At 33.1% G+C, this 15,700-nt stretch overlaps 2 protein-coding genes and 1 long non-coding RNA gene across 6 annotated transcripts in view; all 3 read left to right on the plus strand.

Annotated features, from left to right (window-relative positions):
• Positions 1-15,700, plus strand: part of nAChRalpha3 (nicotinic Acetylcholine Receptor alpha3) — a 515,737-nt gene that overhangs the window by 379,760 nt on the left and 120,277 nt on the right. The window lies entirely within an intron of this gene.
• On the plus strand, positions 274-1,403 carry LOC137251303 (probable pre-mRNA-splicing factor ATP-dependent RNA helicase mog-4). Its single transcript, XM_067785644.1, has 4 exons — positions 274-410; positions 471-661; positions 724-871; positions 1,011-1,403. Exons 1-4 carry the CDS (start codon positions 389-391, stop codon positions 1,058-1,060), a joined length of 411 nt encoding a protein of 136 aa, XP_067641745.1. The 5' UTR covers positions 274-388; the 3' UTR covers positions 1,061-1,403.
• On the plus strand, positions 1,548-2,104 carry LOC137251304 (uncharacterized). The gene is made up of 3 exons (XR_010953204.1): positions 1,548-1,735; positions 1,791-1,937; positions 1,998-2,104. It is a non-coding gene; the product is annotated as an uncharacterized lncRNA (long non-coding RNA).

A 15,700-nucleotide genomic window follows, 5' to 3' on the forward strand; every position in this document is an offset into this window, starting at 1 on the left:
CGTGAATGCGCAATTTTCTGTGTGTGATTTGTGATCAAACACCAATCACCTACCCAGATTGCGCATTCACGAGTTCAAAATTGCTTCGTTCTGCGAATCTACGTCACAGTAGACCCTTGAGCGAACAGCTGATATGCTGTTATATAGTTTTTCATACAAAATACAAAATGTTGTTGTGTAAATTTCCTTTCTTTTAATGAATAATTGTTTAATTAAAATGTTTTCAACCGTAAATGTATCGGAAATATATCGTTTTTATCGGTCAACTCTAATTTTAACACTGTTTGCCAAACGTTTTGTGTATTTTTGGGAAAACAAAAAGCAATCAGTACAAGTTGCGAAAAAACATTAAAAAGGCCGTGAGTTGTTAAGGATAACGAGCTATTACATGCCGTATGACTTGAAAAAGGGTAGGTAATTTTCTCAAATTTAAGTTTTCCAAACATTTAATGATTTTCTTATATCTAAAGTTATAGCACGCTTCCGACCAGAATTAAAGCTTTTAATTTCCAGTGTAACTTTGGATGCTGATAAATTTTCAAAACTCTTTGATGATGCGCCTATATTTCGTATACAAGATGAAATTGAAACATGCCAAGAAGTTTTAAAAGATCGTGTTAAGCGTTTGGGTTCCAAAGATACGTCTTCTCATCGTACCAGTGTATGTAAATCTACATGTGATATGCAAGCAACCATTTTCGAACCTCCACCACCCAATTTTAGGAAAGTTGTGCTGGCTACAAATATCGCCGAAACTTAAATCTAGAACAATTATACACTTTGGGTGCGCTCAATCACTATGGTGAACTAACCAAATTGGGTAGACGTATGGCCGAATTTCCAATTGATCCAATGATGGGTAAATGTGTTGGTTAGTGAGAAATAGTTGGGAAAAATTGCATTCCGAGTTTGAAATGTAACTAATCAATGCGTATAAATTAGTTTGATTTCATACTCGGAATTCCATACATTGTAAACAGTACTATTAAATTTGAATTCCGTAATTTTAGGTACAACTATTCCGAAGAATTGGTATCAATTGCTGCGATGCTTTCTGTGAATAGCGCAACATTCTATCGTCTACAAGATAAAATCATACATGCCGATACAGCACGTAAGAACTTCAGTCATATGCATGGTGATCATTTGAGTTTGTTGCAAGTCTATAATCAATGGCTTGATACAGGTAGCTATACACTTTCGTCATGGCGGAACTATGCAGGTGGTGAAAGAAGTTCGGCTAATTGGCTCTTTTTTTAGCTGCTTTACCAATCCGCTTACCCAACTAAATTAGGTTACTTCGTGTTGTTCTTTCTAGGCAAATCGCAAATTTACTTAGCGTTTTATTTCCACTAGCTTGCAAAAAAAAAACGCCAATCGAAATTAATTCAGTTCTTACAGGATTATTGATTCACAATATTAATGATAATTTTTTAATTTATTATAGAAGCCACCCAATGCGTTTTTGAAGTTGTGTGCTGCAGCCTTTGTTAAGTATTTGAGAGTCAACTATAATCAATTGAAAAGAAATTAGAAAAATTGGATCAGCTGCAAACGATAGTTGATACCCAAAATACCGCTATCACGGATGCCATAGCTGCGCTGAAAGTTGCTACCGAGCAGTTTGTTCGTCAGGAAGTAAAAAATACACCTGTCGTAAAGTGTTTTCCACTTTGTGACGTACATGAGGTACAGCAATTGGACGAAAAAAACATCGTCCAACATAGATGTATATGTACGTTAAATATGAACTATTATATACTTTTTAAACACTTTTTGTTTTTTTACAGGAATCTATGATTGCATCAATTTATGCAACAATACGAAAAATTTACCACTAATTATAAAAACAGACGTGATAATTACTTTGAATTTGGACGGGACTCATGGTAAGATTGGGCTGAAATCGTTCCCCAACTTGTATAGCGAATTGGCAGGTATTTCTAACCCCTTATATTAATACATTGTTTTTTGAATTTAAACTTTTAAATTTTTAGGAGCTGTTTCTACAATTCCTTTTGAGGGATTAGCCCCCGAGGATGAGCTCCGAAAAGGATTGCAATTTGCAAAGTCAAAACATTTTAAGAAACTTCATCGACAAAAAAACAGGGGTCACAATCATAACAATGCCTTAGTACAACAATATGTAAGTTGATCGAAATCAATGCATATATTCTTTTGACCTGACACTCTTCTGCATTGGGTTGAATTCACTTTGCCATCACCTTATCCTGACAAGTTCGCTATACATATTTTAGAGGGTTGTCTATCATACATAACTGCATTTGAATTCTACTACAATCGGAGTAAATTTTACTATACGTTTACAAATAATAACTATAGAAGCCGCTACCATATTTTTTAGACAAAAAAATTAACGGTTCGACACCAAAACTCTGAAGTTAGTTTTAGGATATACAATATTTTACGAAAAATATAATAATAATAGGACATTTCGTTTGTCCAAAAGTTGTGCAAAACAACAGGCATTTAAGGCAACAAAAAGTCGTGTTATGAATTATTATTTTTCGTTTATTTCTAAGATTTTATTATATACTCAATGTATATACTTAATTACTATGTGAATTATTTAAGTTCTTGTTCAATACAAAAAATTCGCACACTCTTAAATATTAAAACAAAGTACTTAATGCAAAATGCACACAGGAGGTTAATCTTTATCACAAAGCCTTTCTTGAACTCAATCTTCCGTACAAACTGCAAATTCCGAATGATCTCATTATTGCTTTATTGAATGCCTAGTGTAGTCAAAAATCTGGTACGTTTTGTTTAATTGGTCGGATTTTATTGTCAATGTAACAAATGGCAAACAAATTTCATAATACCAAATTGTGATTCGATTAAGTTTCTGTATGAAATCGATATAATAAACATATATCATTTTATATAACTTTAAGGGTGAGTTAATTTTAAATTTAAAAATTTCCCACACTTGTCTATATAAATTACCTCTGAATTAAATGCATATCTTTTAAAGATAGTAAACAAGAACAAAATACTAAATTTTAAAGAGAAACACTAAAAAAGGTTCGTAGTCATATATATATTGTTTTTATTTATATTGCTAATACAAAATGCTCGCAATGAGTTATCAGTTAAATCAAAACAATACAGCCTACAAAATTTGTGTGACTGCAGCAGCATATGTGTGACAAGAAATAATTTTAATTAAGGTACATTCGATTATTGAATACAAAAACTAAAACATCTAAACTGCAATATATTGGCACTCTGATATTTATGAGAGCACCTAGCCTGAAGTAGCAATATATGAGTATTACATATATGGTAGTCGATTAAGTTTGGGACAATAGTTTGAGGCTGATAAAACTTTGACGCGTTACTTGACATTTACTGCATTGGCACAAATATGTTACTCGCAAATAATTTATATGGTCAATTCACTAGGTCTCCTATTGTCTTATGTACTATCTTTTTAAATACGACACTCGTGAACACCAAATTCTGTTGTAGATCGTATTTAAGTATATCCGTAAGGAGGGTTATCTATAAAACGCCTGTAAAAATCTAAATGTATGCCACCGCTTATCCTTATTAATAAAAATTCTTTGAAACTTTCAAAAATAAAAAACAAAAAATTATTTGGCAATAACTTAGTGCATCTGATATACATAAGTTGCTGAATTGTAGTTTTTATCCAAATTTTATATAATAAACAACAACAAAGCAGATATGAGCGGTTTAAGATCGTAGCAAATACATATGAGGAATATAAGACCTTGTGAATTACCTGATAATTCATTGCAATCGTTTATTTACAAACATATTATTTTTTGTTCTTTCACATCAAATTATAAGCACACAATAAGAAAGTGCTAAAATGTTCACTAAATGGCCAAATTAAATCAAAAAGTTTTGTCAAGCCACGCTAAAAGAGATTTGGCCAAGTTTCAGCGTTGATAAGAGTAGATATATTTTTAATTAAAACAAGTAAGGACGGGGTTGTCTTCGGCTGTCCCGAAGACTTCATACCTTTCATGAATGGGGCTGAACAGTAATCTTATCCCGTTCGTAATCTCCAAATAATCGGATATATAAGATAAGAAATATATAGTGAAAAGATGTACATACCTAAACGATTTTTAAGATAAATATAAAATAAAAAATAGCAAAAAACCCCCTTATCTGAACGATCGGAATGGGATATATATTGTATATAGCTACGAAATGATTTTTACAGGAAATCTTCTATGATATATTAGAATATATTACCAAGTTTCACGCTTTTATATTCGAAACTAAGGGAGAAATGGCCAAAAATCTTTCTATCTGAACGATCGGTTGTATGGGATAAGTATATACTATATACATATAGCTCCGATCAAAGAGATTTTTTTAGGAAATCTTCTATGATATATTAGAATAAATATCACCAAGTTTAAAGTTTTTATATCGGAAATTAAGGGAGAAATTGCCGAAAACCTTTCTATCTGAACGATTGGGTGCATGGGATATATAATATATATAGCTCCGATCAAAGTAATTTTTTTAATTATATCTTCTAATATATTATAATAGAATATATTTCACCGAGTTTCACGTTTATACTTTTTAAATTGCGGCAGGAATGACCAAAATCGTCTAATCTGAACGATCGGCTGTATGGGAGATATATGTTATAGTGGTCCGATCCTACCGAATCCGACAAATGTCTAATATAATACAAAAATACATCCTTGTGCCAAATTTCATTGAGATATTTCAAAATTTGAGGGACTAGTTTGCGTTCAAACAGACAGACGGACGGACAGAAGGACATGGTTATATCAACTCAGTTCGTCGCCCTGATCAATTCGGTATACTTAATGGTGAGTCTATCTTCTATATTTCTCAACGTTACAAACATCGGACCAAAGTTAATATACCATTTCATGTTCATGAAAGGTATAAAAATAATGAATGAAATAAACTAACTAAAAATGTGATGAAGTAATATATTAATATAATTTCAAAATAAATAAAGCCATCTATTATTAAAAGTCTGATCAACTAATGTATGAAAAAAGTTTGAAACTTAAGTTATTTCTAATTAACAAAATGCTTGTGAATTGTTTTAATGAGTAGCATTAACGTAGTACCTGAGTAATATACAAATTATAAAAGATTCAATTTTTCAACTTGCTTATTTCAATATAAACCGGAAATGAAACTAAAAAAATTTTGTTTTTTGTTTTATTTTTAAATGGATTACATCGGTGAGTATCATTTTACTACCATTGGGGTAAAAATGCGACTGGTCCATATTTGAGTCTTTATTGGACCTAAAAGGGACTACTCTCTTATGTTCCCATATGGGTACAAAGGGGATTGATCCCATCGATGCCTTTCGGGTATAAATGGGTACAATTAGTCTCTTCATAGGACATGCTCAAACAAAAGGGAACAGTTGAACTCATACAAAGAGATCAAAACTGGCATTGGTCGCATACTCCCTTGCGACTCATCCCGGATTCATCCTAGACTAATCGCATTTTTTGCAGGGTTGTTACACATGAATGTGTATTTATTTAACTATGCATGTGTGTGTGTGTGCGCTTGTTGACTCTCGTCACGCCTCAGGCCTTTTTCTAGCAGTTTTAACATATTCGTTTGTTGTTTTGTTTTATTTTTTTTCAAAAGTTCTTTGCGGCATACGAAACTTGTGAGTCAAAATTGCAGAACCGTGTATGTGAATATAGAAATGTGTAGAAAATGAATGTAAAGAATAATAATAGGCGTTGAAAAAAATAGTGCAGCAAGTTGAGCTGTTAACTGAAAATTGTATGTTTATGAAAACTGCATGTTTTTTTTCGAACTGCAGTAACTGGCAATGGCAACTACTTGTAAGGCCCTTTCTCGTCTATAATGGCATACATTGTTTTGCGAAAAAAATCGCGATGTCTCTCACTGCGCTATTGAGACGACTTACTTTCCTGTTAGTTTTTTCGCCCTCGTGTAAAGCTGTTTGTTGTTTTTTCTTTTTTTAGCTCATCTTGACATTCTTCTACTTTTGCGCTTTTGTCTACAAGCTTAGTTTGTGATATTTTGTCAAAATTGTTGTAGTTTGTACTTTTTTTCTTTCCTGGGGATCTCAGTACAATAAGCACTTAATAAAAGGTCGCTTGTATGTTGTATGTCGTGGTTTATTGCGTAACCTTCGTGTAGCTCCCTTGAGTGTTCTCTTATGATGAAGATAAAATGTCGTAATATTAATGCACACAAAAACATATGCTAGAAGAACAAGCATATATATGTAATACATAATTCATTTAGACAAAACCAAATGAGCTTATACTCGTACATGTTCCTTGTTCTATATGGTGGTTTGGTTTGGGAATAAATAGACAAATGATAAATTTGCAATGCCAAATTTATGTTGTCATCTGAAGGGAATATTACAGTTTCAGAACGATGGGAACTATTGGCATCTGGTTTAAGAAAATAAAAGAGGGTAACCAAAAATATATATGTATCTATGAACTATGTATTGATAATTGTATTTGTGTGATGGTAGCGTGCTCCGCCTACCACACCGGATTCCCTGTGTTCAAACCCCGGGCAAAGCAAAAATCAAAAATTTTAGAAATAAGGTTTTTCAATTAGAAGAAAATTTTTCTAAGCGGGGTCGCCCCTCGGCAGTGTTTGGCAAGCGCTCCGGGTGTATTTCTGTCATGAAAAGCTCTCAGTGAAAACTCATCTGCCTTGCAGATGCCGTTCGGAGTCGGCATAAAATCATGTAGGTCCCGTCCGTCCAATTTGTAGGGAAAATCAAGAGGAGCACGACGCAAATTGGAAGAGAAGCTCGGCCTTAGATCTCTTCGGAGGTTATCGCGCCTTACATTTATTTTTATTTATATAAGAAAATTCTTTAAAAAATGTTTTTTTTAAATTTTTTTTTTTTTTTGCAATTTGGTGAGCAATTTTTAGCTTGGTTCGTCTATATTTGTAAGTGAAGAGTTTTAATGAATTTTTAAAAACTAACGGAAAAAATATTTCACTCATTGTCTTTTCTTCAAAGATAAAACATAGCTGACTTGTTTCGTCTATTTTTCCATTTAATGAATTTAAATCAAATTTCACAAAAAACTGGCGAAAAATATTTGATTAAAACTAATCTTTTTCAAAGGTAAAAGATGTTTCACTTTTTTCACTTATTTTTACTACATTCATATGAGTTTCGTTTGATATTTTTTCGCCAATTTCCATACAAAGTTGGAGACTCCCGCAATCCATATTTGAGTAACTTCCCAGAGAGCTAGAGTCTTGAAACTTGGTGTACACATCGGAACGCAGTGACAATTTAACATGAGGGAAAACAAGTAAGGAAGTCTTAGTTCGGGTGAAACCGAACATTACATACTTAGCTGTACACTTGAAATGCTGTTGTTGTTTTTTTGTGTGCTTAATAGTGTTACAAGGTTACGCAATAAAACATATACGTATGGTTCCATTCTGAACTAATTTTTCTTCGAGTTATGGCTCCCGAAAATATAATTGTTTATTATTTATTCATATCAAACCCATATTTTACTATGGGGGTTTTCTCTGGTGAACAGCCACACAAAAATGTATGTAACGCAAAAAACTAGAGAAGGTATGCAGATTATGAATTATTAATATGAACTCAGTCAGGTCAATACTCCAGCTAGAAGGGCGGCAGAGTTTGCCAGGTCTCGATGCAGCAATTAAGCAAGGTTCTAAAAAACTTCTAGTATTTTCCATGAGGACGTATCTATTCTATAACATAATTACTGACATCTGATTATGGTTCCTACGTTTGGTTGTCAAGCTATTTCTGGTAGCATTATGGATACATTAAGTTTATGTGAAGTCTTTATTGACCGGCCAGGTCAACCTAACCCAATATACTTTCCTTGTCATCCGGTCGCAATGATACGAAACTAGATCAACAATTTGGCATGCAAATGCAACAACAGCGATTTGGGCTCGACAGATCCACGTAGATGTCTGGATAAATTTTTGAGCCATATAATTCAATTAATCTCTTGTCATTAGGTTCGGCAAGCTACTCGTAACTCATGTGTACACAAATATCAGAAACTATGCTTATGAGATATCTCAATATCTCAAAATATCAGAAACTATGCTTCTGAGGTATCTCAATAACTCAGAGCGTTACCGTGAGAACGGTGCTACGAAACTCATAGGATGGCTATTTTGGCATTGTTTTTACTCCATATGTGAAGTTTCAACATCGTCCTCAGTGGAAACTTTATTAAAACACGTATTTGTTTTTAAAACAATCTACAGTTATAAATATATGCTTTCAAGTTTCACTTTCTTGTTTAAGAAACAAAATCATTTGCAGTTTTAGCTCAACACTCACAAGAATTTACGACCAAAAAAGAAGCGCATTGTTAAGCAGTGTATAATAAATCAAAGAAAACTTTAGTTCTACTGTTTGTTGTTAGCGAAGTAAACAAATCACAATGTTTATCGCAACCACCTACTAAGTAATTAACAAATATATAATCTACTCTACTAGGTATGTAAAACTTAAATAGGCGCCATTCCAATCACATACAAATCGAATCTTAGTATAGAAGTAACACCCATTAAACTTTACATTTCTCCTATCACGATCTCTGATGTTTCATGTCTGCTTTGCAAACGCACAAAGTCAACTATGAAGTGCCGCTCTTTGTTGGAGCTACACTTGCTTCTTCACACTTCCAAGCTTTTTGTTGGCTGGGAGGAGATGTTACGTACTTGCACTAAAAGAAATGGTGCTAGTAAAATCAATAAATCGGTTTTGTTGTTCTTGACTTAACGGAGATTCGGTGAAATTGATTGAATTATGGTTAATTAGACCGAGGTCTTTGTCAAGCGAACAAATTAGTTTAGTAATTTCAACAGAAGAGAAATTGTCGCTCTTAAGATAACAAAATTATGTAAAATTTACGAATTCCTGACCAATCTAACTGGTTTTTTTGTTAACACAACTGAACTCACTGGTCATTTCAACAGCGATCAACAGTCAATACATGAGCAAATTTCAAAGAGAATTTTCGCTCACTGCGCTCTCTAATTTGTACTTATGTATGCTGAGTAATATATCCATGCACATATTTACGTATATATATGGCGGCCGCCGTGGTGCGATGGTATCGTACTCCGCCTACCACACCGAAGACGCTGGGTTCACACCCCGGGCAGAGCAACCCCCTAAGCGGGGACGCACCTCGGCACTGTTCAGCAAGCACTCCGAATGTATTTCTGCCATGAATCTCAGTGAAAACTCATCTGACTTGCAAATGTCGCGACATAGATACTTTCGTACAAAGCTGTCGCAACAACTTTTTTTTGTTCATTTGACTACTAAAACGGTCAATTACGAATAACCGATTTGTGCGCAGTTTATTCAACATCTTGTTGCATGGATAAAAATTGACAGAAATTTTGGTTGAATTGAACGTATTTCGGTTGATTTTACCAGTCTTTTTCTTTCAGTGTAAACGCCAGAAGTAGTTTCAGTTTTACTTCACCATCTACTTCTTCGCTACTTACAGCGAGGGCTGATTTGGGCACGCACACAACTTGGATGACTTTACAGGCACAAATGTTAAAAGTTTTTTAATTTAAAAACTTTGCATCGGCTTCTAACAACAACAAAACACCAAACACTTCTCATTACTTGCGTTGATTTTATTTAAGTTTTCGCAAATATTTGTTTTTTTTTTTTGTACAAATTTTTGCAAGTCACTTCTCTCTACTGCGGCGTGGGTGGCAAGTATAAATTTCTTGATATTTTTGTTGTTGCTTTCTATTGGTCTTCCTTTTCTTTTTAAACTTTTTTGTTTAGCTATTAACTGAATAAACTTTAGTAGAAAATGTCAAAACATCAAGTGAAAATGTGTTTTATTAATTTTTGAGTTTTCCCTAAGTTGCCGCAGGCAAACAAAGTGAAAGATTGAATTTTATTTCAAAATTCTGTACCAAAATCGAATTCTCGCCTTGACCTGCGTCAGCTCCCCAACTGAGAAAAATAAATAATCAGGTTTGTTGGCAAGCAACGCAGGAATCTTGTGCCAACAAAAGTGCGATGCGAATTGAATCAGTCTGGCCATAAAAACAAACAGAGAAACCAACTTTGTTATTTGGGGTTTCTTTTCTATTCTGGCATTGCTTCTCATTTTAATTTACCTGCTTGCTTCTTCAAAATTTATTATGAAAGCTAATAATTTCAAGGTTTTTTATGTGGGTGTCCAAGTTTTTTTGTTTAGGCTATTTTGTTTTTGTGTTTTAGAAATTGTAATTACGAGTTCGCTCCTTTGTATTTGTGTTTGTTTGTGTTGTGGCGAGTTTTGAAATGAACTTCTCGTAACTTTAATTATTTATCTGAAAAAAAGTTTGTAAAATTTATTACTTTGGCAAGTGATCTCATGCGTAATGTGCAATATAATCTAAAGGCTTTGGTGTTCAGCCAAAAAGGTGAAAAAAAACAAATTAGAAATAAGATCTGTCAAAAGAAGTAAATATTAATTAGTAAAAAAGAGGTTCAAAGATTTTTCAACATTCTCAATGGAGAATACTTGAAATTTCTACCGATAAGTCTTTGAAAAAGCTCTTTGAAAAAAGATTCTAAAAAAGTTAAATATGAATTCGAAAAAGTTCTTCGAAAAATATTCAAACTTTCTCATGTAAACTGAAATGTCGATTTCGAAAAAGCTTTCGCAAAATAGGATCGCAATTTCTTCATATCTGTCAAAAATATCAAAAAAAAAACACATACAAAAATATGGAAAATATCAAATTCAAAAAAGACAATAAAAAAAATTCGAAAGTTTGTAAACACCCCGAAGAAATGGTTTATCGAAGTCAATGAAAACAAATCGAGATTCCTTAATATCTGCCAATAGGGTGAACAATCCACTCCGCAAAAGTTCAGTTAGTAAAAATTAGGGATTTCTTAATATCTGTCGAAAAATTAGAAGACTCCCAATGAAAAATTCTAGCTTTCTTAATATTTGCCGACATATTTCGAAAAATCCCAATAAGCAAAGTTGTTTTGTTTGGTTTTTATCAAATGTTTAAAATAACTCGACATCTCCGTATTGACAGTAAAAAAATTCAAATTCGAAAAAGCTGCATGAAAGAGTTTTGAATTTCTTGATATCAGCAAAAAAAACAAATTAGCCAGTTCGAAAAATGAATGAATTCAAAATTCCTTAATATCTGCCAACGAAGTGAAATATCTAATACGCAAAAGTCATGGCGGAACGATACAAGGTGGCAGCATGGTGACATACCTACAACCATAAATAAATATTCCATGTACTTTGTTTTCGTAAATTCGATGGACAAATGTCAAAATCGTACTGCGCCGGAAGTTCATGTATCAAATCAAATAAAAAAAGTTTATAATCAGCTGTCCCATGCTGCCACCTTGTATCGTTCCGCCATGGCAAAAGTTTGATGAGAAAAATTTCGAAATAACTTAATAACTGCCAAAAGATTCGAAAGAAAAATTTTAATTTCATATTATACACGGAAAAACTGAAATATCGAATTCGAACAAAATTGTTAGTGTCTGCCAAAAAATGAATATGTTCGAAAATGCTCTATGAAATCAAAGCTGAATTCCTTTATATCTGCTAGTGAGATGAAATATCAAATTCGAAATTTCTTTATATCTGACAAAAATAAGAAATTTTAAATAAGAAAACCCTGAATGAAAAAAAATCGAAATTTCTTAATATATTTCTTAATACATGCTAAAATGTTTAGATATCACTTCCAAAAAACTCAAAGGAAATACTTCAAAAAGTTCAGCGAAACAAATCGGAATTTTTTAATATATACCGAAAAAGATATAACTTCAAGTTGGAAAGACCTTGACGGAAAAAACGAAGCTACTTAATATCTGCCGAAAAGGTATTTTTAACTATTTGCCAAAAAGGTTAAATATCAAAAAGATCTAATGAAAAAATTCGAAATTTCGTAGTATTTGGCAAAAAGATGAAATATTACATGAGAATAAGCTACATGAAGCAAAATTTTAAAATTTCTCAAGAAAGTGATGGAATATTAAAATGAAAATGTGTAATGGAAAAATTTTATTTTCCTAAAATCTGGCAAAATATTGAAATATCAAATTTGAAAAAGCTAATTGGAAAAATGCCTTATATCTGCCAAAAGAGTTGAATATCAATTAAAAGGCTCAAATAAAGCATTCAAAATATCAAATTCGAGAAAACTATTTTTTTTTAATTTTTCAAAATTTCTTTAAATCCATAAAAAGGTGGAATATTAATTTCAAATAACTCAGGAAAAAAATTCGAAATATCTCAAACATAAAAATAATTCCAAATTATAAAATATCTGCCCAAAATTAACACGAAAAAAACTAAATAAAAAAATTCGAAATTTCATATTACCTGCCAACAAGTTTCAATACCAAATTCGACAAAGATTAAAAAAAACTGATTTCTTGATATCTCTCATTGGCAGATATGAAATACTAACTAAGAAAGAAATAAATGAAAAAACTTGAACTTTATATTATCTTCAAAAAGCTTAATGAAAAAATGCCGATATCTTAATTTAAGTCTCTTTATATCTGCCGAAAAGGTGGAATGCCAATTAAAAAAGCTCCACCAAAACACTCAAACTATCAAATTCGAAAAAACTTTTTCCAGTTTTTTCAAATTCCCTAATATTGACAAAAAGGTGAAGTAATAATTTAAAAAAAGCTCAACAAAAACATTCGAAATATCAAATTCGAAAAAGCTTATAATAAATAATTCCAAATTATACAATAACTGACAAAAACCGGTATGAAAAAACTAAATAAAAATAGAAATTGTTTATTAGCTGCAAAAAAGTTCAATATCAAATTCGAAATAGCTTAATGAAAAAAATCTTAATTTCTTAATATCTGCAATAAAGGTGAAAAACTAACTAAGAAAGAGATCGATTAAAAATGTTCGCAATTTCTTATATCTGGCAATAGGTTGATTATAAAATAAAACACACAGCGAGAAACATCTGAAATATCAAATTCGAAAAAAACTCCAAAAGAATAATTCGAAATTTTACAATATGTGCCAAAAAATCAACTAAAAAAAGCCCAATGAAAAAAGTTCGACATCACTTTAGAAAATGCTTCAGGAAACAAATTTCAAAATATACCGTAGTCGCCATCAGACAGAAGCAAGGCGAATTCATACAAGGTGATGGCAAAGCGAATTGAACAAATTCGCCGTGCAGAAGAATGTCAAGTCAAAAGAAAATTTTCATTGATTTCGATTAAATGACATATTTTTGTATAAGGCTTTGTATGGCAAATGATGAAGAAGAAGCAATCAGCTGTTGAGATAACAACACCTGGTACTGAACTCGCCTTAAACAGAAGAGTTGTTTTCCATGATTTTCTTCAAATTTTTTCTTTGAAAGCTTGTTTACGTGGCTGGCTCAGCGCACAACTCTAGTGCTTTTATTTATTTTAGTCAAATTCAGCAAAAATCACTCTTTAACTCGACCACAACGAACACAATAATTTTTGCTTCAATCAAGCATTTTAAAGCTTTCTAAGTTTAGTATCCGTCTTCTATCATCCTTCATTTCAATTACGCAATATTATGACAATAACATTTACCAACAACGATTTTACACACATGCATAGCTATCTTATGTCAATAACAATCACAATAAAACAAAAATAAACTCTGCTACATACCGAAAGCATTTCTACAAATTAAAACTGAAATTGTATAGAAAATCTTAAAACGTAAAACCACTTAATCATCATCAGTTTTATCATTTCATCTCACAACTACCGTTCCAATTTATTGTAGTTACCGCTTCCGTTTCCGTTTGCGTGCAACTCAGTCTAGCTGTGATACCATCTACAGCATTAAATCGAAATGTGGCTAATACCAAACTGAGAGTGGCTCAGCTGCCATATACCGCACGAATCTATAACTCAAATTGGGTGAATGCGGTGCAGCGCCGGTGGGGCGCACCAACACCACGCTCTAAATCAGTTGATAACCTTGTGAGCTAAATACTTTCTTCGTTTGGCAAAACGTTGCCAACGTGGTTTGCTGGCTGGTAGGAAGAAGACAGTCCCAGTAGATGTTAGACGAATGTGCATCATTTAAATATGTATATATATTTTTGTATGTATCTCTGAAACGGTCATATCGAATACTGCATAACAAGCCAAGTCATAATTTTAATACGCAATGAAAAATTGAATTTCCCTTGATCAACGTCGACAAGCAGCAACGAAATGTGATAGTATTGGTAAATGGTGTTTGTGTTTGTGCAAGATGCTGATGACATTGATGTCGGAATGTCAGGTAGAGTTGTTGAACATTTTAGACTGGCAGTTTGCGAAATGGCGAATGATAGCATAAAAACGGAGCACACGGGTGGGAGCATATATGAGGACGGCAGAGATGTTTGCCTTAAATAAAAGGCGGCATATTTCATGGATCCAATGTGTAGTGAGAATGTGAGAAAAACAAAGATGTACAAATATTGGCCTTATGAAAGTAACGCCTTAAGATGATACGGCTGTAGATGGTGTGTTGACAAGGCGGCTGTCGATGTCAGTTGAACAATTTAGATAAATTCTCACACAAACAAGCACATTTATACAATAAAATATATACGATATATGTGTGAGTAGTCTCTTATCACGCCACTGTCATGTTTTTTCACTAACCAACTTCAACAAAAGGCAAGACTAAGAAACTTATTGCTCGAAATGTGATGACAGGTCAAATTACTATGCAAATCCATACGGCACACGTTATATTGAAAATCCATTTGAAACTAACATACGAAATTGGCTGGTTATTGACAAGCTGGCATATATTTGATGTTAGTGTCAGTGGTTGCAATGAAGCAAGCATAAATGCGATGTAATAACATTTCCGTTTCAGTGTTATAAGTGAGAAGTGAAATCGACTCAAAATTACCGCTTGGGTTTTCCATTAAAAATATGAATTGAGACTGAAGGAAAATTGGGAAGGACCTCGACGAGCCAATCGCAGCTAAACTCGAAATTTGTAGCATGGTAACAGTCACCGAACTCGACACTATCAGATCCGTTATCGAAGTGTACTCGCTGTCTTCTGGCTCTTCTGCACCATCTCTCGATAGGAAATATTTCATGAAAAGTACTTGAAGGGACTCTTCATTACTGCGAGACCATTACCCGTTCTTTTTCTTTGTTAGTTCCTGGACCTTATTACTCCCAGCTTGGACTTTTCTCAGTCGCAGTGTTTCGCTGGTACACTTGATGTCGGCACAGACACTTTTTCGTGAGACTCTCTTCCCCCGTGAATTTCGCAGCAACATATTCCTATACTCGTCTATACACACTTCGCTTTAAGCAACCTTTGCCAGCTTAAACATTTTTTTATAATCAACGTGCTTTGCACACAGAGTATATTAACTGTGATTGGATAACGCTTGGTTGTACAGGTATAAAGGAATCGAGATAGATATATATCAAAATCATCAGTGTCGAAAAAAAATTTGCTTGGGCCACGTCCGTCCGTCTGTCCTTTAACACGATAACTTGAGTAAATTTGGAGATATGTTCACCAAACTTCGTACACGAGCTTATCTGGACCCAGAATAGATTGGTCTTGAAAATGAGCGAAATCGGATTATAACCACGCCCACTGTTTATATATATAACATT

Source organism: Eurosta solidaginis, chromosome 4, assembly GCF_040869045.1.
Source record: "Eurosta solidaginis isolate ZX-2024a chromosome 4, ASM4086904v1, whole genome shotgun sequence".
Classification (NCBI taxonomy): Eukaryota; Metazoa; Arthropoda; class Insecta; order Diptera; family Tephritidae; genus Eurosta; species Eurosta solidaginis.